Raw genomic sequence first — 20594 nt, 5'->3', positions numbered from 1 at the left:
CCTGTGTGTCCCGTCACAGACTTCCAGTAGCATCCCAACAGACAGCCTACAGAAGCAAGAGCTAGGTGAATTAGGGGGCAATTCTGAATTATCCCCTCCTCCCCAGTGGCTGCAAGTGTCACCTACACACACAGCAGGGCTCACGTCTGCCAGGCCCAAGGAGTATGCAGATCGTCCAACATAAGCCACCCGGGTGGCTCAGTTGGTTAAGCATCTGATTGTTTTTGGCTCAGGTCATAATCTCAAGGTTCATTAGACTGATCCCCATGTTGGGCTTTGTGCTGACAGTGTGGAGGCTGCTTGGGATTCTCTCTCCCTCTTTCACACTCTCAAAATAAACTTTAAAAAAAGAACAACATGGAGCAAGAAGCTGCTCACATGTGGCATCTCTTGGTTTGGATGGTCCAGAATTGTCACATGTGGCACTTCTTGGTTTGGAAGATCCAGAATTACCACGCAAGGGACGCCAGATGAACGATCACACATGCAGTGGTCATGGGTTTGCAGAGCGAGTATCTGATGGCACACCGTGGCTATGGAGGGAGCTGTAAAGAGAATGACGGTAAGTGGTGACCTGGCCTGGGACAGTCCAGGGGTCCCAAATGGGAAGTGTGCAACAAGACAGGGTCTGATAGCACCAAGTGGGTGTGCTAGGATCAAATGTTTGACAGCACAGGAGGAGCAAGTGGTAAGCACTGCAGAAGGATGTGCTGGGGTGAAAGCTAGAGAAAAAACACACAAGCATAGACTGTGGAGTTGTGCACAAGTGTGTAAAAGGCGACCAAAATGGCAAATAATGGCTGTGCAAAGAGCAAAGAAATGGCAGAGTGGGCATTCCCGTGGTGGAAGCTGATGGTATGGAACAAGGGTGCAAGGGGCAACTGTTCAGTAACCCAGTGAATGCACACTGGTTTAGTCAGCGTGCCAAAACGTGGCTGGAAAACACTCAGGGAAGCGTGCAAACATGACTGTCCAACGGCAGAGTACAGGGGGGCCCGGTGCAAAGGAGTACACAGAGGGTGGCCATACGACTGCCCACAGCAGCTGGGCAAGGTGCTCAATGTCAGGGTGGGTGGTCAGAGGCAAGGGAACACTGGGGAGTGATTGGTGGTCAGGTCCACATCCTCTTGGCCAGGCCACAGCACCCACCCATTTGGTCCAATGCCAGGCTGGATATCACTGTTAAGGCATCTCTCAGATATGATTAACTTTTAATTCTGCACACCTCAACAAAGCAGATGACACTCCACAGTGTGGGTGGGCCTCACCCAATCAGCTCAAGGCCTTATGAGCAAGGACTGAGGTTTCCCAAAGAAGCAATTCTGCTTCCAGGCTGCCACACACACCCTCCTGAGTTTCCAGGCTTTGGACCAAAGGGCACAGTGTCAACACATCTCACTCACCATCTCTCGCTCTAGGTAGATCCTGTGGGTTCCATTTCTCTGGAGAACCCTACCACCCTGTTAAGTGGCACACAGGTGTGCAAGGTGTGAAAACTGAATGGCACAGGTGAGCATGCAGTTCAAATAGACCACAGGGTGCAACGATGAACTTTTTTTGCCTGGCAGAGGTGCTGTGCAAGGTTTGGAGGCTCAACGGGGCAGACGTGCTATGAACCACATACTGCTTGTTTGGTGGCTTAGGATGACAAAGACAAACATGAGTGAAGGGTGGAAGAGGGTCACAGGGGCCCCGGAGACCATGGGAAGTACTTATCCATAGTTACCTAAGTAGGAGAGTCCCAAACCTGCAAAATGCTAATACAGAAAATTTCCACTGATTTCACATTAACTTTACCAGTGCCATCTCTGCCTATACACCTCCTGGCTGGTGGGGCATAGACATTTTTGATGGTACACACATACACGTAGAGTTGCTCCAGAATCAAAGTGGGACTCATAATACAAGAAAGGTAGAAAAAAACATCTTTAGGTTCATGGTCTATTGTTTTATGTGCAAAGAGAGTGTGCTTATACTAAGGGGCACTGCTAAGTACCATCAGAGAGCTGCCAAAATGGCCAGTAGAAACATCTAGTTTTGCTGGTCCTCAGCTCCATTCAATTCTTTACACACCTTTCAGCATCTGCTAGGTACAAGATTCTACAAAGTTACTGTGGGGGATACAAGATGGTTAACATAAGCTCCTGACTCTTAGGAGCTTATAATCTGCTAGAGGAGATCAGTAATAAATATAGATACATGCAATGTGGAGTTAATAAAGTGCCAGGGAAATACTGAAGGGACACTTCTGATTGGGAAGGAGAGAGGTTCACTCAGGAGGTGGCATCTCATGGAAGTTACAAAAGAGGTAGAGTCTGAGTAGATGAAAACACGTAGCCCTCGCTGGGCTCCAGGTCTACCCCTGATGGGAAAAGGCAGGGCTGTCTCAAGCAGGAGAGAAATAAAACCCAGCAGACCCACAGACCCTGAGTGGTGCCCGAGTGCTGCACCACAGTGATTCTTGGGGGCATGCGTGAGGCCAAGGACGGGGCACAGGCCCGCAGAGGGAAGGCAGGTTCTGTGTAAACAGTGGCTCTAGTGTGGGACAGAGACAGAAGCCCTGGCCTGGGGGCTGCCCTGGGCCCCAGTCCCCGCCAACAAGAAGGGGCTTGCTCCAGGGGAAGATGCACATTCACACAGTGGTCCTGCTGCAGAGGGTACCCTGCCAGACACACCAGCTGCCTCACGCTGCCGTGGACGGGAGGCCTGTGGGCTTGCAGGCTGGTCTTTGCTAAAAGGCCGGGGGCACCGAGAATCCCAGCCACCTTCTGCCCCCACCTGAGTCCCCAGCACACTCCAGGCTTATTGCTGCAGATCTTACTTACCAACACCTCCCACCCAGCACCTCACTGGATCCAGAATACTCAGCCCTGGCCGAACCTCAGGACCAGGAGCCTGGACCCTCTGCACAGGCATCAGGGCCCCGGGGAGGCCAGCGGACAGCCAGGATGCTATCACGCCCTTAAGAGCAGGAGCCATGCCTGGGACACTGGAGGTGACAAGGCTCAGTGGGAGGTGATGTGTCCCAGGCCACACAGAAGCGTGGAGATTTATTTCCGGAAGGTGCACCAGAGGAGGCCGCCTACCCTCCATGCTGGTGCCCCACAATCCTGTCATGTCATGGGGTACCTGATCCACGCAGCATGCATTAAAGAGTTGTGGTGGTGACCACGACCTCCTCTAGCTGCCTCAGAAGCTCCTCAGGCTGCGGCGAGAACGTGCTAGTGTCCACTTTCTGGAAGTCTGGGTGGGCCACCACGGACGCCAGCACCTCGGCAATCCGGCCGATGTCGAAAGCAGCCTGCTGGGGGCCCAGCATGGTGCCCTCGCCACCCTCACCCTCCACTTCATCAGGGCCCATTCCCTTTGCCAGCAGCAGAAGCCTCCTCTCAGCGATGATCTTGAGGAAGCGGTAAAATTCTTCAAAATTGATCCCAGAGCAAGCCCTCATGATGACCTGGCCAGAGAGGAGCAGCCAGTGAGCCACAGCTTGCTCGCAGCTCCAGGCAAGTATCTGCTGACTGTGGGCAGGGCCCAGACCACAAAGGATCCAGAAACTTGGCCCAGTTCTCGAGGATGGGGACAGAGATGACTGGGGGTCAGCCAGCGATGGGATGGGTCTGAGTCCTGCAAGCTGGAAACCCCAGTGACCTGCCCCAGGCCCAGAGGGCCCTTCACACAGGCAGACCTAGAGGCTACCACGCCCCCAAGACCATAGCTCTAGCCCCCTCTGAGAATGTAGGCTGCCCTGGGGGCTGCCCCACACCCTCCCCACACTGCAGGCCTGGCTCTGCAGAGCCCCTCCCCAGTCCCCACTGCAGCCCTGCGGAGCCCCTCCCAGTACTTCCCACACTCCCGTCCTGTCCAGGCTGGCCTACCTGGCAATGATGGTGCCAGTCAGGCATGGTGTCCCTCCACTCACTGACCTCCTGCTGCACGGCACAGAGCTCTTGCTGCAGGAAGTGCCACATGTTGGCCAGGTTACAGCCATTGACCCAGTTGTGGTTGATGGAGATGGTGTCCTCCTGGGAGGGGTGAGGCAGAGGTGTCCCCATGAGCCCAGGGCAGGTACTGCCCCTCCCCCAGCCTGGAGGTCCTTCCAGCCCTTCTCAGCCCTGAAAGGGCTGCTCTTGTGTCCCAGAGGTGCCAGCAGGGAGAGCAGGCTGGTGGAACCTGGCCTGCACACAGGCTCTCCTAGACAGGGTGGGGTCAGCAGAGGTGAGCCTAAACCCTCTCTGTGGAGAGGCATCTGAGAACGTGCCAGGGGTGAGGACTGGTGGGCCAGCCAAGGGGCAGGCACAGGGGGAGACGGACTCTCTGGGGCGGGAGCCACACCAGGAGGACCCCAGGACGTGTCTCCCTGGCCTGTCTGGGCCACGCTGCGGGCATGTGTGATGCGGTGTGCCCACCCTACCAGATTGTGGACTTGGTGGTGCCAGCCACTGGGCACGAACACCATCTCGCCCGCCTCCTGCGTGACCTCCAGCGGGGGGCTGCAGTGCTCACGAGTGGGGTACAGACGGCGGTCAAGCAGTGCAGGGGAGGTCACATCGTAGGGCAGACCACCATGGCAATCCCGCAGGGCTTCTTCCTGCCCTGGAGGAAAGAAGAACCACTTTTTCCTCCCACAAATGTTGACAGACCAGCTGAAGGAGCGGAAGATGTCGGCGTGAAACGGTGACCTGTGCAAAACATCCCCTTAGTGCCTCTTGGCTGGGTGCCATCTGGTTCTTTCCAGCGGGACGGCCACAGGCAGAGCCCCGGGAGGGGAGAAGTGGGTTAAGCTGGCAGGAAACAGGGGCTCTCATGGAGTGGATGGGCTTCAGGACCGCATGCAGGGAAGCGGAGGGGATGAGGTGCCAGCAGGAGGGAGGAAGCGGACAGACTGTACCAGGTGCCAGTGGGCCCCATGTAGACAAAGCGGTAGTCGTCCACATCCAGAGAGTCCCAGTACTCGTTCAGCCAGTCGGATGAGAAGTACACAGGCAAGGTGAAGACGTCCTCCGCCGATGAGTCCCTGGAGGGGGTGGCAGGGGGCTGTGGCAGGAGTGGCTAACAAGATGCTAGATCCTAAGCGTTCTGGAAGGATGAGTAACCCCGAGCTGCCTTCCAGAGCCAGTGCCAACTGACCACCCAGCGCCAGTCCAGCCACCAGATGACCACAGCCCCCATGGCTCAACCACAGTCACAGCAGGTAAAACGGCTTTCGGGGCGCATCGACCACACAGGCAGGGACCTGACTGCTCCAGAACTTCCCAGCACCACTTCTAGAATTTCAGCCTCTGGCTGGGCTACGGCTCCAGATGCCTCATCTGCATCACCCTGTCTTTCCAGAGTCTGGGGACCTCTGTGCTTTCACCCCACCAGTGACCTCCAGTCTGAGTGGATGCGACACCACAGGCCCATATATGCTGAGATCCTTCTCTCCTACCTCTCAACACTCGAAATCCCCCTGGTCCAAAAACCTGATCCCACAACCAAGCTGATGGGGCCCCAGGCACAAGAGCACACCAAAGCAGCCCAAGGGAGTGGGTAGCCCCCCCAACAACATGCTGGAACAAGCTTCTGGAGCCACTCACACATCTCTCATGGTCACAGGCCATGAGGGGGGGAACCCCAGGAGCCCTAAACCACCTGTAGTTACCCAGAACACCAGCCACTCCCTCTGCGGCCATGCCTTTGTGTGCCATCAGACTCCTGCTTATCCTTCAAAACCCTGCTCCAATGTCATGTCTCTGATGGCCACCTCTGCCTGCCTGACCCAAGTGTTGCTTGGTTCTTTGTTCTATGGTTTCCAGGGTTTCCATATGTGACACTCAGCCAAAATCAGCCACCATATAATCACTGAACAAGTTTCTCGAACAAGTTCTCGTGCAATACCTAGAACGCACACCAGAAAACTCACTTATTGTTTACTGGAAGCCTGAATCCACAGTGCGGGAGCATCTGGGTCTACAAGTCCATACGTGCTGCTGGAACAGGAGTCCCTGAGGGCCAGGACCTGTGTCTGGTCTGTGAGGAACAAGCAGCACTGGGGCAGAAAGCACCCAGGGCGTGCTGCTGCCAAGTGTACTTTTGGATTAGTCTCAGGAACCTCAAGGGAGCGAATCTAGTCTCAGTTTACCTTTCTGAACCTTACTTTCCACACCAGCAAAACGAGAATTCAGTCATTCACTCATCCATCCGACACTAACTTAACACCCACTCTGTGCCCTGTGCTGCTCGCTGGGGTCTGAGTACAATGGTCGATGCTTGTGAAAAACACACCCCTGAGCAGGGGAAAGGGACAAAAAACCCCAGGACGACCTCAGAGAGTGGGAACACAGCAGATGGGATGAGGCTGCCCATGCATGTCAGAGCTCCCAGGGAAAGAAACGAGTGCTAGGTGGGGAGACCACAACAGGCCTCCTTACAGACAGAGAGTTGCTGGTCAGTGATGGAGACTTGCTGGAGACTGGACACTCCCAGTCCAAGGTGGACAGGCACTGGCCTAACTTGGAAAAGCAGGGCTGGAAAGGGAAGGCCAGTCCTAGTGGCACCTGAGAGGAAGGGCGAAGGCTGAGTACTACCTGCCAGCTAGAGAGGGTGGAGTCCTTAAAGAGGGTTCTGGGCAAACGTGAAGCAGAAGAGGTGGCCGCGGGAGGCCACATTCCTCACAGTCACCCACCCTGTGATTGAAGAGGACGCCTCCAACCAGAAGAGAGCCAGGTCTGTGCGCGCCGAAACACCCTGGCTGGGGGCGGGGCGCCTGGCTGGCTCAATCCACTGAGCGTCCGGAGTCTTGATTTGTGCTCAGGTGGTGGGTGATTCCAGAACCGCGAGATCCAGCCCCGGTGTTGTGGTCTGCGCTGAGCGTGCAGCCCGCTTGGGATCCTTTCTCTCCCTACCCCTCCTCCCCTCCCCAGCTCTCTCTCTCTGCCCCTCCTACCCCCCTGAAACAAAATCCCTAACTGGGGAGAAGACGAGCTGCCCCGTGTGCAACCAGGGCTCGTTTAGGTCCAGGTAAAACAGCGCCCCTGCGCGCGCAGCGCCCCTTTACCTGCACAGGTGCCAGTCTTTGAGATAGAGGCAGCCCCGAGGAGAGAAATAGCCCCCCTGGATGTACTCTTGCCAGTAGCTGATGTAGTCTCTGAGCGGCATGTGTTCTTTGGGGTTCGAATTGTACTCCTGGACCCCGCAGTTGGCAACAGGCACGACGACATCTCCTGAAACAACAGGGTCCGGCACTGACTCCTCCGAGGCTCTCCGAAGACAACCACCCTCGGGTACGCGCTCCCACCGCCGGCTGCCGGCCCCCGGTCCTCACCGTACTTCCGAAGCAGGTGCTCGAAGTTGGGCTTCCCGCTGGACGTCACCCAGTGCCTGCGGCTGCCCCAGCCGGCGGTGAAGGAGCTGGAGAAGACGCACGGCATGTTGGGAAGCAGGTAGCCCTTGAAGAAGTCGGCGTAGGAAAACGAGTCCGGATTCTCGATGAAGTCCACGCAGCCTGGGGGCGGGCAGGCGCCGCCTGGGGGCCGCCCCTTCAGGCCTCGGAAATGATTTTCGGCGTATACGCGTGTCTCTCTGTCCATCCCGGCACAGGCTGGGCGTCCGCGCGGGGCGGGCGGCGCAAAGGCCGCCGCTGCCCGGTGAGGGGCGTACGCCCGGACTCTCGCCTCCCGTTGTCCGGCCCGAAGACTGAGAGTGATCGGAAGTACTTGCTGAAACTACTTCCGGAGCAGACGTTAGGGGCACCGGCTGCTCACGGCCTCCGTGCCGGCCGGAGCGAAAACCGCGACGCACAGGCTCTCAGAGCCCACGGTCGGCCCGGCGCCGTGGAGCGGAATTAAAAGCATGCGGGCAGAGTTCCTGCCCGAGTACGAAACAGGGAGCGCCGGGCACTGGACGCATGCGCATAGCAGCCTGCGGGCCTCATTCTGCGCAGGCGCGGGGGTGTTCCTTAGCACCTCTGAAGCATCTGGTCCCTCCCGCGTCTGACATTGTCAAGCCGCGCCAGACCCGAGTCTCGCGGTCTGAGCGCCTCCCGGGTGACACAGGTAAGCGGCGCCCGCACTGTGCGGCTGGGCCTGTGCCGGAGCCCACCCACACCTCCCGCGGCACAGTCCCGCCTTCCACTACTGTCGCGGTGAGAACCCCTCCTCTTCCCAGCGCGCCACTGACCAGGGGAGATGGTGGGGCGTGCACTGGGCTGACGAAGGGGCATGGGGGTCAGAGGTGGGGCCCTGGGGAACGCTGGGGGCCTAGGGAGTGATGGGGACCAGGAGGGGACGCTGGGCACCTGGAGGGGATGCTGGGGGTCCGAGGGTGATAGGGACCTGGAGGGGATGCTGGGAACCTGGAGGGGATGTTGGGGGGCCTGGAAGGGATTCTGGGGGACCTGGAAGGGATGCTGGGGGCCCAGAGGGTGAGGATCTGGAGGGGATGCTGGGAGCCCAGGGGGTTGATGGGCCCTGGATGGGATGCTGGGTACCTGGAAGGGATGCTGGGGGACCGGGAAGGCATGCTGGGTACCTAGAAGGGATGCAGGAGCCCAGGGAGTGATGGAGACCAGGAGGGGACGTTGGGGGCCCCGGGGGGATAATAGGGACCTGAAGGGGATGCTGGGAACCTGGAGGGGGTGATGGGGACCTGGACAGGATTCTGGGGGCCCAGGGTGTAATGACCTGGAGGAGATGCAGGGCCTAGGGAGTGATGGGGACGTGTAGGGGATGCTGGGGGCCCAGGGAGTAATGGCCTGGAGGGGATGCTGGGGGCTCAGGGGGTGATGGGGACCTGGATAGGTTGCTGGGGGCCCAGGAAGTAATGGCCTGGCGAGGATGCGGGGCCCAGGGGTGATGGGGGCCTGGAGGGGATGCTGGGGCTCAGGGGGTGATGGGAACCTGGATAGGTTGTTGGGGCCCAGGAGATAATGGCCTGGAGGGGATGTGGGGCCCAGGGGGTGATGGCCTGGAGGGGATGCTGGGGACCCAGGGGGGTAATGGCCTGGAGGAGATGCTGGGGGCTCAGGGGGTGATGGGGACCTGGATAGGTTGCTGGGGGCCCAGGAGGTAATGGGGTAATGGCCTGGTGAGGATGCAGGGTCCAAGGGTGATGGGGGCCTGGAGGGGATGCTGGGGCTCAGGGGGTGATGGGGACCTGGATAGGTTGTTGGGGGCCCAGGAGGTAATGGCCTGGAGGGGATGTAGGGCCCAGGGGGTGATGGGGACCTGGGTGGGATGCTGGGGCCCAGGGGTGATGGGGGACTGGAGGGGATGCTGGGGCTCAGGGGGTAATGGGGACCTGGATAGAATGCTGGGGCCCAGGAGGCTAATGGCCTGGAGGGGATGTGGGGCCCAGGGGGTGATGGGGACCTGGGTGGGATGCTGGGGACCCAGACGGTGAGGACCTGGACGGGATGCTGGAGGCCCAAGGGGTGATGGAGGCCTGGATGGGATGCTGGGGGCCCAGGGGGTGATGGGGGCCTGGACGGGATGCTGCGGCCCAGGGGGTGATGGTGACCTGGATGGGATGCTGGGGGCCCAGAGAGTGAGGACCTAGATGGGATGCTGGAGGCCCAAGGGGTGATGGAGGCCTGGATGGGATACTGGGAGCCCAGGGGTTGATCAGGCCCAGGGGGTGATGGAGGCCTGGATGGGATGCTAGGAGCCCAGGGGGTGATGGGGGCCCAGGGGGTGATGGAGGCCTGGATGGGATGCTGGGGGTCCAGGGGGTGATGGAATCCTGGATGGGATGCTGGGGGCCCAGGGGGTAATGGCCTGGAGGGGATGCTGGGGGTCCAGGGGGTGATGGAATCCTGGATGGGATGCTGGGGGCCCAGGGGGTAATGGCCTGGAGGGGATGCTGGGAGCCCAGGGGGTGATGGAGTCCTGGATGGGATGCTGGGGGCCTAGGGAGTAATGACCTGGAGGGGATACCGGAGGCCCGGGGGGTGATGGGGGCCTGGACAGGATGCTGGGGGCCAGGAGGGAATCCTGGGACCCATTGGGATGGTGAGGGCCGGGAGGGCATGATGGGGGAATAAGGTGCCTGAAATGGAAGTGTGGGGGATCAAGAGTGAGGATTTGAGGCTGCACACACCAGTAGGTCTGAGATGGAGGAACCTCTGAGTGGGGACGTGGGAAAGGGTGACAAGTTAGGGCCTTAGCATATTGGAGAAAGAAATGTTCTGTGAACACAAACCTACCCACATCAACATGGAAAGAAAGATTGTAGGTTTGTTACTATGTGAAGTTGGCAGATTACATGTACATAGAGAGTCTGCAAGAGAGTATAGAGTTGGGCAGAATGCGTGTCACACACGGTAAAAGCAGAAGAAAGGACAATTAGAGCTCTCATCTCCTTGAGGGAAAAGCAGATGCACTTCCTTGGTCTTTTGAACCTGGTGAGAAGTTTCTGATTCTGTTCTGCAGGTGTGTGTTTACAGCTCTGAGTTGGCAGCTGGTGACTGCCTTGTAAAATCTGGACGCTGGGTTTGTCTCATTCCTGCAGGAAGGAGACACTCTGTGTAAGGAGGAGGGACAGGTGCCTCTCTTTTATTAAATAAGGAAGATGCCACCCTGCTTACCCCTTTACAGGTGGGATACGGAGCTTCTGGGGATGTTGGGACTCTGAGCTTTGGAGGAGGGCTTGAGGGGGATTCTTCCCAAGTGACATGAAGCTTACCCAGAAGGAGAACAGGGAGGACCAGAAGTGGGGAAAGGAAGAGGAGGGGGGGCAGGAGGAGAATGAGCTGGGGTGAGTCTGAGTTCCGAGTAGAAGTGGGATCCACGGTGGGAGCTGAGAACACCGAGGAGGTGGGGCAGGTGGTAGACAGTGTTTGTGGCGAGTAGAGCAGTGTGAAGAGCTGCGTGCTTCTGTGTGTGCGGTGCCGGCTTCCCACTCGGCTTCATTGTGCCCTGAGGTCAGCATGTGGCCATCAGCAAGGACACCTGGGGCCGTTCATGTGGGGGGAAAGAATCACCCATGGGGCGCCTGGGCAGCTCAGTCGGTTGAGCATCTGAGTATTGCTTTCAGCTCACGTCATGATCTCAGAGTTTGTAGGCTTGAGCCTGGTGTTGGGCTCTGTGCTGACAGTGTGGAGCCTGCTTGGAATTCTCTCCCTCTCTCTCTGCCCCCCTGCCCTGCTTGTGTGCATTCTCTCTCTCAAAATAAGAAAAAAAAAATCACTCTGATCTCATCCAGATAAGACTTAAAAAACTTTTTGATATAGAGCTATCCTTGCAGGTATGCATTTGTTCTTTAATTCTTTCTTCCTCTCCTTGTATGCACACGCACACACACACACACACACACACATACACCCACGGTCTGTTTCATATGTATGAAAAGTTACATGTGTAAGCTTATGCTGTCATTACCCTTTTGCAAAAATTTGACTGTGTACTGTCAAAATCTTGCCATCTGTTGGCTCCGTGGTCCTTAATTACTGGATTTCACTTGTGGCTGCAGACTTGGGAGGCAGTTGGGGATAGTGTGGGAAACAGAGTGTTTGTGATTGTTTGAAGATTTAGGAAATACAGCTTTAAGTTTGCGGCTTGGGAGAAATAAGACATTCAGATTGGTATCACCTGGGAAGAACCCCAGGATTCCAGTGTCTGAAGCTCTGAGGTTGCAACTAAGTTCCTAAGAAAGAGGAGGCTTTGGGCTAGCAGGTCCACACACTCCCCAGGTCTGATTGCACAACTGAGCCTGTAAGTCAGGGTAGGATTTTTGTGCTATTACCTGTAGTCCATGTGGTGGCCCTCTGGTGTGGTCAGTGTTGCCACCGCTGCACCAATGGGGCTGTGGCAGCAGGCGTGAGAGCAGGGCTGGGGCCAAAACATGGGCTGTGCCCCTCAAAGGCCCCCAGATGGCAGGCCTGGCATCACTGGGGAACTGTGGGAAGAGCACATTCCTGGGCCTGGGGCAGGGCACTGCTCCCAGCCTGAACGCAGCCCAGTGATGTACTGTGCACAGCCAGAGAGGAGGGCTGCAGGGGGAGTTTAAAAGTTAGCACTTGGTGGGAAATGCCGTGGGAATGAGGACAAATCCTCATTCTCTGCCTTCAGCGTTAGAGGGATGGTACACGCCCTGTGAATAGACCACGTTGTTGCAGCGGGACACCCCCAAACAGCACATGTGAACCTCTGGGTTGAAAGCACGAGCCTCTAAGGAGCAGGAGGTAAAGGTAATGGAAAAGGCGGCTGCCGGCGCCCAGAGACACTGCTCCCACTGTTCTGACTCCAGACCTGCTTGTGCCCAAGAGTCCTTGGAACTTGTGTAAAATGTCGCTGGTCCTGTTACTTTGGAAACTAACTAAAAATAGGGTGTTTACTTGATACTGAGTGTCAGTCTAGGGCACAGGTCTGATGTAAGCCCTGGGAGTTATCCATGCACAATAGCGTGTCTCATAAAGTGCCGAGCGTCGCACGCTGCACCCACATGCCCACTCATCTCTCCCCACGAGCATCCCCAGTTCTGCTGCTTTCCCAGGTCAGCACAGGTCCCCGTGGGTTCCAGACACAATAAGGACTCCAGGAGCTTAGCACAGATCAGAGACCCAGGTCAGGACCTGGAAGGAAGAAAGTCATCCATGGTGGATGCGGTCAATGTTGCCACACGAGGTGATTTGTAGTTCGCTCAGCAGGCATTTACCAGGGGCCGAGGTGTGCCAGCATTGTGCCCAAGGCACCCTCCTTGTGATGTTTGCCTTCTGTGGTGGGTAGACTGAGCCTGTCAGCATTAAGGATCATTCACAAGCTCCTCAGAGCTGTGGGCAGTGCTCTGGTCGGAGCTGTGGGCAGTGCTCTGATTGGAGCTATGGGCAGTGCTATGGTCGGTGCTGTGGTCAGGGTGGGCCCACTATGGCCCACTGGCCAAGCTTGGCAGCCACCTATTTTGTCCACGAGGACAGCCATGCCACTCTGTTGCTGTGGTGTCTTGGCTGCTTCCATCGGCAGAGCGGGGTGCTTGTGACAGTGACCAGTGCCCACGGAGTCCAGGGTATTTACTGTCTGGCCTTTGGTCAGAAGGCAAGGAGGCTGGTGTTGCTGCATAGGGTTGGGATCAAGGGCAGGAGAGGGAGGCCTGGCCTCTCAAGGGCACTGCTTCACACAGACTAGTGAGGGCCAGTGTGGGAGTGCTGTTCTCACTTGGGTCCTCCACATCTTCCCTGTCCACTCCGTCTGCCGGGGAAGAACCACGGGAACGTGAGGAAGGAGGGGTGCCGGCTGCGGGTTTCTCCTTTTGCTTCGTCCTTGGAATCGTCCTCAGAATCATCCACCCTGAGTGCTGCTCCCAGTAGGCAGTGAGGTTTCTCCTCCTCTGGACTGTTCTTTCCTCTTCCCTTGCTCTTCCCTGAGTGAATTCTAGCATATCTGAGAGGTGTAGTTGTCCTGGGGTCTTCAGTTATTTTACTGGCAGATGAACGGGCCCAGCAGGAGCCATAAAGTTGGTAGAGCGAGCTCCTGACGATGCAGTACCGGCCTCAGTCACTGTTTACAGAAGGCGTGCGTGGGCTCACGCGGTGCTCGTGGAGTGACTCCTGGGCCAGCAGCTGTGGTCGGGATTTACAGTGGGGCTCATGCGGTGCTCGTGGGGTGTCTCCTGGGCCGGCAGCTATGGTCAGGGATTTCCAGCGGGGCTCACACAGTGTCTATGTATGGACAGGGACTCCCTGTGGGCTGCACACTGTGGGGACTAGGGGCCGATTTGGGGGGGCTCCTGGCTGCTGGAGGACTAGGGTCAGGCTGGTCCCAGGTGCTGACCAGTACAGTGACAGGCTCCATGGCAGGGCTGAGGTGCCTGGCCTCCAACCTTAGTCTTGGGCTCAAAATCCCAAAATTATGTTAGTCATCCCTGGTTCTGAGAGTAGAGGCTTGTCTGCCATCCATGTTCCAGATGACAGCAGGGGCCTCGTGGAGGAAGGGCACTAGCAGGTCACCTGCAGAGGATATCACAGGTGTGTGCACCTGACTTTCCTGTCCTGCCAGAGCTCCAGGCTACCACCAGCGCTCTGTAGTCTGTTTTGTGTTTGGGTCAGTGTCAGGGGAGTGCCCTCTTGGTGGGGACAGAAGTCTGGTGAAGAGATGCTTGTTTTCCAGTTCCCACTGTCCGGCTGTGTCTGCTGCAGATGGTGACCTTGCTCACCATCCCAGCATGGCTGCAGGGCTGCTGGGAACGCTCACAGGTCATGCCCCTCGGGAGCATGACTCAGTTGTCTGTGCAGACAGTTGGGACCGTGGATGCCTGGGTCCCTCGTACTATGAGGTTGGCGTTTGTCAGGTGCACCTGTAGTGCTGAGGCTCCCCTGGTCTGGCACTCACCATGTGGCCAAGGAGATGGGCCTCCCAGGGGGCTGTGAGCAGGCCTCCAAGGGGACAGTGTCCTGTAATCCTGGCCAGGAGGCAGCAGATGGTGTCTCAATCAGGAGGGACAACCCTGCACCACTATGAGAAGAAGCGCCTGGGACAAAAGCTGGCATGAGATGCAGAGAATTACGTCCTGGAAGTGCCTGCCCCTGGTTTCTGTACCATCTCAGCTTCGATGGACTTTCCTGAGTCCCCTATCCGACACACTGGTTAACTAGGCCAGGACCACATCTGCCATCTGTGTCTGACGGTGTTCAATGAAGGCTGCTACCCACAGAACTGTGAGTAGCGGGGTGAGCTGGACAGACACATTCAGCCCCAGAGTGTTCCCTAAGTTGGGTTAGGAGCACAATGCTGTCCTTGCCCCAAGAGCTGGCCGTCACAGGAACCGGTGGCTGTCCTGCCGTGCCATCCTCCGATAAGACTTCCTTCCCATATGTCACCACACCTTCACCCATGAGCTGTGGAGTTTAGTCTGCGTTAGCTCAGTTTGTATTTGGTGGAGCATTGCCAACTCTCCGCTCACTGTGTTTCTCTGTAAGTGGGCAGCTCCGTGCAGTACACGTGGCTTTGTTGTCTTGTCCAGCCGTTCTGCTCTAGTCCAGGTCTTTAAGGTACAACTCAGTGAAGATGTTCACAGGGGTCCAGTGGACTGAGCTCCATGGGCCCAGGCCGAAGCCAGTGTTGTTTCCTCAGGGCCTGTGGCCTGTGGCCGGGATGCAGGGACTCCCTGTGTGTTGTTAAGAGATGACATTAGTTATTTGTTCTCCTTATTTCACAGGGAAGGCCATGTTGTGACTGCGAGGGGTGAAGACAGAGGGTAGCAGTAGAAGCCCATGGTACGGGGGACCCTTGCCCAGAAGTGAGCTGGACGAGGCATTCCCAAGCCCAACTCTGGCCAAGTCAGCATCACGTGCTTGTGGCCTGAGCTTGCATAAGGTCCTCTTCCTGTCCCGGCTTCAGTGCCTTATCTGTTCAGTGAGGGGTGGACTGTGTGTCCTTCAGGGGTTGTTCACATCTGCTGTTTGTGACTTTCCGCCCTTCGTTAGCAAATGCAAACTGTAGGTGTGAACAGTGCACCCCTGCTGCTTGTAACTGTATGAAACTGTACGTGTACGTTTGTATGCATAGCCTGTCGATTATGTGGAGCTTCGTGAAGTTAGCGGGCCTTACAAGAAGGGAAAAGTTTTTCTGTGGGATTTTTTCTTTTATGGTATTAAGTCAGTTTCTGCACATTTCCAATGGAGAATGTTAGTACAGGAACTTGTCAGGAATGGGGGGGGGGGTCATCACAGCCAAAACAGTGTATGCATGAGGGATCCTGGGGTGGCCATTTCCAGGGGTTTCTGCCCTTCAGTCAGGTCCAGCCATGGACCCTGCTTCTGGTGGGGCGGGCCTGCATCTTGCTCACTCCGGGTGGAGGAAGACGGCTCTGCTCAGAGCCTGGCTGCCCCCTCTCCACCCCTGCCATAGTGTCTCTGGTCCAGGTGTGATGATGTGCTGTAGCCTGCCCCACCCACTGATTTATCCCTCTCCTGCACAGGCAGAGTGGCCGAGGCCGTGGAGCAGACCCACCAGGAGCCAGATGAGCGGAGAGGTCTGCGTGCACACCTGGCCGTGCTCCTACTACTTAGAGCTGGACAAGCGATGGGTCCCTGGAAAGCTTTCCTTAACCTCCTGCTCCCTGAAGTTTGTGGCTGATGAGGCCCAGGAGACGCTGGTGAGTTTCCCGCTGTCTGGCATCACTGCGATCAAGAAGGAGGCTTCTCACTTCGTCTTCAGCTCCATCACTGTCCTGGAGAAGGACAACCGCAAGCACTGGTTCGGTTCCCTGCAGCCCAGTCGCAATGCCGCATTCAGTGTCATCGAGCATTTCTGGAGAGAGCTGCTGCTCTCCCAGCCGGAAGCACCGCTTCCTGCGACCAAGGGGAAGGAGCTGACTGGCCTCATGGCCTGTTCCCAGAAGCGCCTGGAGGACACGGCCAGAGTCCTCCACCATCAGGGCGAGCAGCTGGACAGCATCACCAGGGGCCTGAACAAGATGGAATCCGACCTGGACGTGGCTGACAGGTAGACAGAGCCACGTAGCCCTGCCCTGTGTGTCTTCCCCACCATTCCCTGTGCGGTACATATGGGTCACCCCGCCAGGTGGGCTACAGTGGCACATTTGTGGGGGGAGGGCTCTGTTTCCAGTGTCTCAGGAAGACCACCTTATTCAGGCGCCTGTGAGGGAACAGGCCATGCGGCCGGGTGACTCGTGGAGGTCACATGCGGTCCACCGGCACATCTGTTGTGCACAGCCACGTAGCAGCAAGCCTGGGGCCACACTGAGGCGCTCCAGCTGCTCCCAAGCCTTCCATCGCAGGACCCCCCTCTGTTTCACATCAAGGACCCCACGTGGGTCATATGTGCCAATATTAATCTGTTTTTTATGAACTAAGATTCAAAAAATCACTTGTTTGTTCAAAAAGTGCAGTAATAAACCCACGACCTGGTAACATAAACAGCTCTGTGAATGAAAAATAGTTTTTGTAAAGCAGACACGCTTAGTGAGAGGGTAGCCTTGTTTGGGGTTTTGCTCCTCTCTTTCCCGCACAGTCCTGCCGCCCGCCTGCTTCTGCAGTCGCCTGCAGGTCATACTGTGTCCCGGGGCCTCTGGGTGCCCCTCACACGTCCGTGAGCACAGAGCTGAGTGCTGCCAGGTGCTGCTGTGAACACACTGGCTCCAGAAGGTCTCAGAGACGATGCTCTGCACTGTGCTGATTCTAAGATGAGTGCAGGACGAAGGAGATTTTAGCGTCTGCTGGGAACAGCCTCTCCCTGTGTCCCTGATGGCTGTCGGGGAACTCATGACCAGATGGCCTAGTGCTGGGCCCTGAGTCCAGGTCTGCGTGGCTGCTGCTGGTAGGGACCCTTGACTTGAGTGACCCCACTCTGCAGGCACCACCTGTTGCTGTCCTGGGACACTCCTGACTGCCTGCATGGTGTGGGAGGCGTGTGCTCGAGCTGCAGGGAACAGAGCCCCAAATCTTACCTTCAGAGGAGTGCTTGTGGGGGCACCTAGGGGGCTCAGTGTGTTAAGCAACCAGCTCTTGGTTTTGGCTCAGGTCATGATCTCGTGGTTTGTGAGTTCTAGCCCCATGTCGGGCTCTGTGCTGACAGCACGGAGCCTGCTTAGGATTCTCTCCCTCCCTCTCTCTCTGCCCATCCCCAGCTCATGCTCTGTCTCTATTTCTCAAAATAAGTAAACTGGAAAAAAAAAAAAAAACCAAGTTGCAAGTAGATGTGTACAGCAGAATACCGTTTATTAGTAGTGGAGGACAAAGTACAGAGAGCACCCGAGCAGGGCGGGGGGAGGGCACACTGGGCCCCTGGGAAGGGCAAAGCAACCGCCTGGCGCTCCTGGCCACAGTCCTTGACGCACATCCATCGGTGCTGTTGTGGGGAGTCCCCAGGGAGCTCTCTGGTTGGTCCATGAGGTCTGGTTCCCCCTCAGTTCTAAAGTGTGTTCCTTTCAGATTCCTGTTGTCTAGTTGTCTGGCCTCTGATCTCATTCTGTGTCTTATCTTTTTGTTTTACTTTCTGTTTCTTGAAGTGTGTCTTCCTCCTACCCTTCCATCTCTGTGATGTTTTTAATTTCTCCGAGTTATTTATTAATCTCCAAACGTTCCTTCTGAATAGCAGCCTGTTGCTTCATGGGCACGCTGACCTCTGTGTCTTGGGGTTTTCTGGAGAGCCATGTGCGGAAAGGACTTGGGTGTGTGTCCCAGCTCAGGAGAGGAGTTTGCTCCCCTCCCCTGCTCCCAGCTCACCTCCCGCCCTTCAGCTGAACCACATGCGAGCTGGCCAGGCTCCCTGTCGCCAGCTCCCTCCTGACACACGGCTTAGACCTCCTGCTTGTGGGGTGAGGTAAGGCCCAGCTTCACAAACACGCCTGTTGTCGAGGTCCCTGGTACCCTCTGTCTCCACGTGTAGGTTCTTCGCCACAGACTGGGTCGTGTCCCAGCTTTGCCACCACTGCCTTTTCCCTTACTTTCCTGGATTCACAAAGTCTGTCTGGTTTCTAGGTTCCAAAATGTGGTTGCTGCCGTGTCTTCTCGTTGTCCTTGGGGAAAATATGTGTATTCGATTTGTCATCTCTGGTAGTGTGATTTATAATAAATATGGACTCGGCCCTTGTAACTGTTCCTGGCTCAGAGCTCCTAAAGCCCTTGGGTTTCCCAACTGAAGACGGCAATGAAGGTGTCACGGTGTTCATAACAAGTCCAAGTTCATGTTGTTGCGGTGACTTTGGAAAGCCCCTAGGGATGGCGGCTGGTGGCCTGCGGACCCCACCGTGGGACCAGAGAGTTGGAGGCTTCAGTCCTGCCCCTGACCTCTGGGGAGGGGAGACGGAATCGATTACCAGTGGGCAATGGATTAATCGATCATGTCTATACAATGAAGCCCCAGTGAAAACTCAGAGGGACGGTCTTGGGGTTGGGGGGGGGCTTCCAGGCTGGGGAGCACATGGAGACGTGGGTAGAGTGACGTGCCTAGAGAGGCATGGAAGCTTCCCGCCCCTTCCCCAGTGCCTCACCCTGGGCGTCTCTTCCATCGGGCTATCCCTGAGTCATATCCTTTTGTAATAAACCACTAACCTAGCAAGTGAAACATTTCCCTGAGTTCTCTGAGCCCCTCCAGCACATTCATCAGACCCGAGGAGTGGCCGTGGGAACTTGTGATCTGTCACCTGTGGGTCAGAGCACAGGTGATGTCTGGACTTGGGGTTGGTGTCTGAAGTGGCGGTGGTCTTGTGGGGCTGAGCCTGTGAGGTCTGATGCTGACTCCATGTGGACAGGGCCAGAGTGGAGTCCATGTGGACGGGACCAGAGCTGAGTGAATGGCTTGGTGTGGGGATAAAACCACACACACCTTGTAATTGTCAGAATCTGATCATCCTCTGACAATTTTTCAAACAGACATATCCTTGAGCATCCTTTTTTAGTGCACCAACCTACAATTACTTACAATTCTGTAAGTATCTGGTGCGGAGGAAGGAGGAAGAGATGCAGGGGCCGGTGCGGAGAAAGGGATGCAAGGAGCTGTGTCAGGGAGCCGGTACATAGTCCGTTGGCTCCAGCCCTCATGAGGATGCCTGAGTTTTCTGCTCACAGCTGCTTGCTCCATCCTGGAGCAGGTGCTGTCTGTGCAAAGTTCAGGTTTTCCTACCATCTTTGGACATTGTCCCATTTACAGTCATAGGGTAAAACAGACATAGTGCAAGTGCTTACTTCTCCATCCGTGTGGTCTTCTCCTTTGATTTGCCATTTTGTTGCCAGTTTCTGCCTTTTTCTGTGTCTGGGTCGATATTTCAACAGGAAATTGGGAAGAGCTATCTAAAGTGTGCTTTCTTCTCTGCTGTGTCAACCCATGAGCTCCTGTTATTTGCTTTTGATTCCTGCTAGGAAATGAGGGTAACGATGGACTAACTCGAAATATCTGAGCTATTGCTCTGTTTTACATGTTGTGTTCCTCTTCCTGAAGACTCAGTGGATGAACCAGAGAAGGACTGAGTCACAGAAACAGACCCTTCCACTCCCAACCACTGTGCTGCTTCCATGGGGCACCAGGCATCCTGAGTCCCCAGAAGGACTGCCCCTGCGCCCATCCTTCATATCTCCCTGTGTCCCACTGTCTCTCCAGCAGCCCATCGCCAGGGCTGGTGGACTGCTGGCCCCCAACACACCATCAAGAGTTGGCACCTTCAGACATTGGTGTGAGCACCCCCGTGGGCCTGACTGCTTGCATTCTTATTTTTGTGCTTTGTGATTCATTGTCCCCTCAGAGGTCTTTCCCGTGGGTGGGCCAGGCCGGGTACACTGTGGGGTCCTTGATTCTGCTGGAGGTGCCCTGTCACGGTGCTTGGTCTCTGTCCCACCATGGTCCCAGGTGGAAATAGCTGTGGTGCCTCCAGGGGTCCTCAGAGATGGTGGTGCCTCTTTGTCCTGGCCTGTGTCCGCCTCTGCCCACCCTTCTTCTCTGTCTCCTTCTCTGCTTCTCTCTATATTTGTGTGTGTGTGTGTGTGTGTGTGTGTGTGTGTGTGTGTGTGTGTCCGTCCTACAGGCTCTGTCTCTCTGGAGAACCTGACAGATAGGGAATCTGGTACTAAGACTGAAGGGTGATTTCTGAATGTGTTCTACAGTTTTGGGGATTAATAATCTGATTAGATTTAAATCTAATAACTCTCATTTCCACGCACTAGT

The 20594-nt window shown here is 56.4% G+C and overlaps 2 protein-coding genes across 6 annotated transcripts in view; one reads left to right on the top strand and one right to left on the bottom strand.

Moving 5' to 3' along the window:
* Positions 1 to 287: 287 nt before the first annotated feature.
* Positions 288 to 7678, bottom strand: JMJD4 (jumonji domain containing 4). Of its 2 annotated transcripts, XM_042981388.1 has the most exons (7): positions 7307 to 7678; positions 7040 to 7205; positions 4892 to 5017; positions 4415 to 4682; positions 3879 to 4025; positions 3130 to 3457; positions 288 to 545 (listed from the first exon to the last, which is right to left on the bottom strand). In XM_042981388.1, exons 1-6 carry the CDS (start codon positions 7569 to 7571, stop codon positions 3149 to 3151), a joined length of 1281 nt encoding a protein of 426 aa, XP_042837322.1. In that variant the 5' UTR covers positions 7572 to 7678; the 3' UTR covers positions 288 to 545; positions 3130 to 3148. The 2 variants fall into 2 exon arrangements, with proteins under 2 accessions (XP_042837322.1, XP_007093513.2); XM_007093451.3 differs by lacking the exon at positions 288 to 545 and having other exon boundaries at positions 1934 to 3457.
* A 253-nt stretch (positions 7679 to 7931) lies between these two features.
* Positions 7932 to 20594, top strand: part of SNAP47 (synaptosome associated protein 47) — a 50976-nt gene continuing 38313 nt past the window's right edge. For 3 of the 4 annotated variants that reach the window (XM_042981370.1, XM_007093450.3, XM_042981359.1), the window contains exons 1-2: positions 7932 to 8036; positions 15892 to 16418. In XM_042981370.1, the coding sequence (XP_042837304.1) occupies positions 15934 to 16418 (485 nt within the window). In that variant the 5' untranslated portion in view covers positions 7932 to 8036; positions 15892 to 15933. Of the gene's footprint in view, positions 8037 to 8081; positions 8126 to 15891; positions 16419 to 20594 lie in introns of those variants that run through there. The other variant, XM_042981353.1, reaches the window with a different exon arrangement.

The sequence above is a fragment of the Panthera tigris genome, chromosome A1 (genome assembly GCF_018350195.1).
Source record: "Panthera tigris isolate Pti1 chromosome A1, P.tigris_Pti1_mat1.1, whole genome shotgun sequence".
Classification (NCBI taxonomy): Eukaryota; Metazoa; Chordata; class Mammalia; order Carnivora; family Felidae; genus Panthera; species Panthera tigris.
Note: the sequence above shows the minus strand (reverse complement) of the source record. Positions and strands in the feature narration are given on the sequence as shown.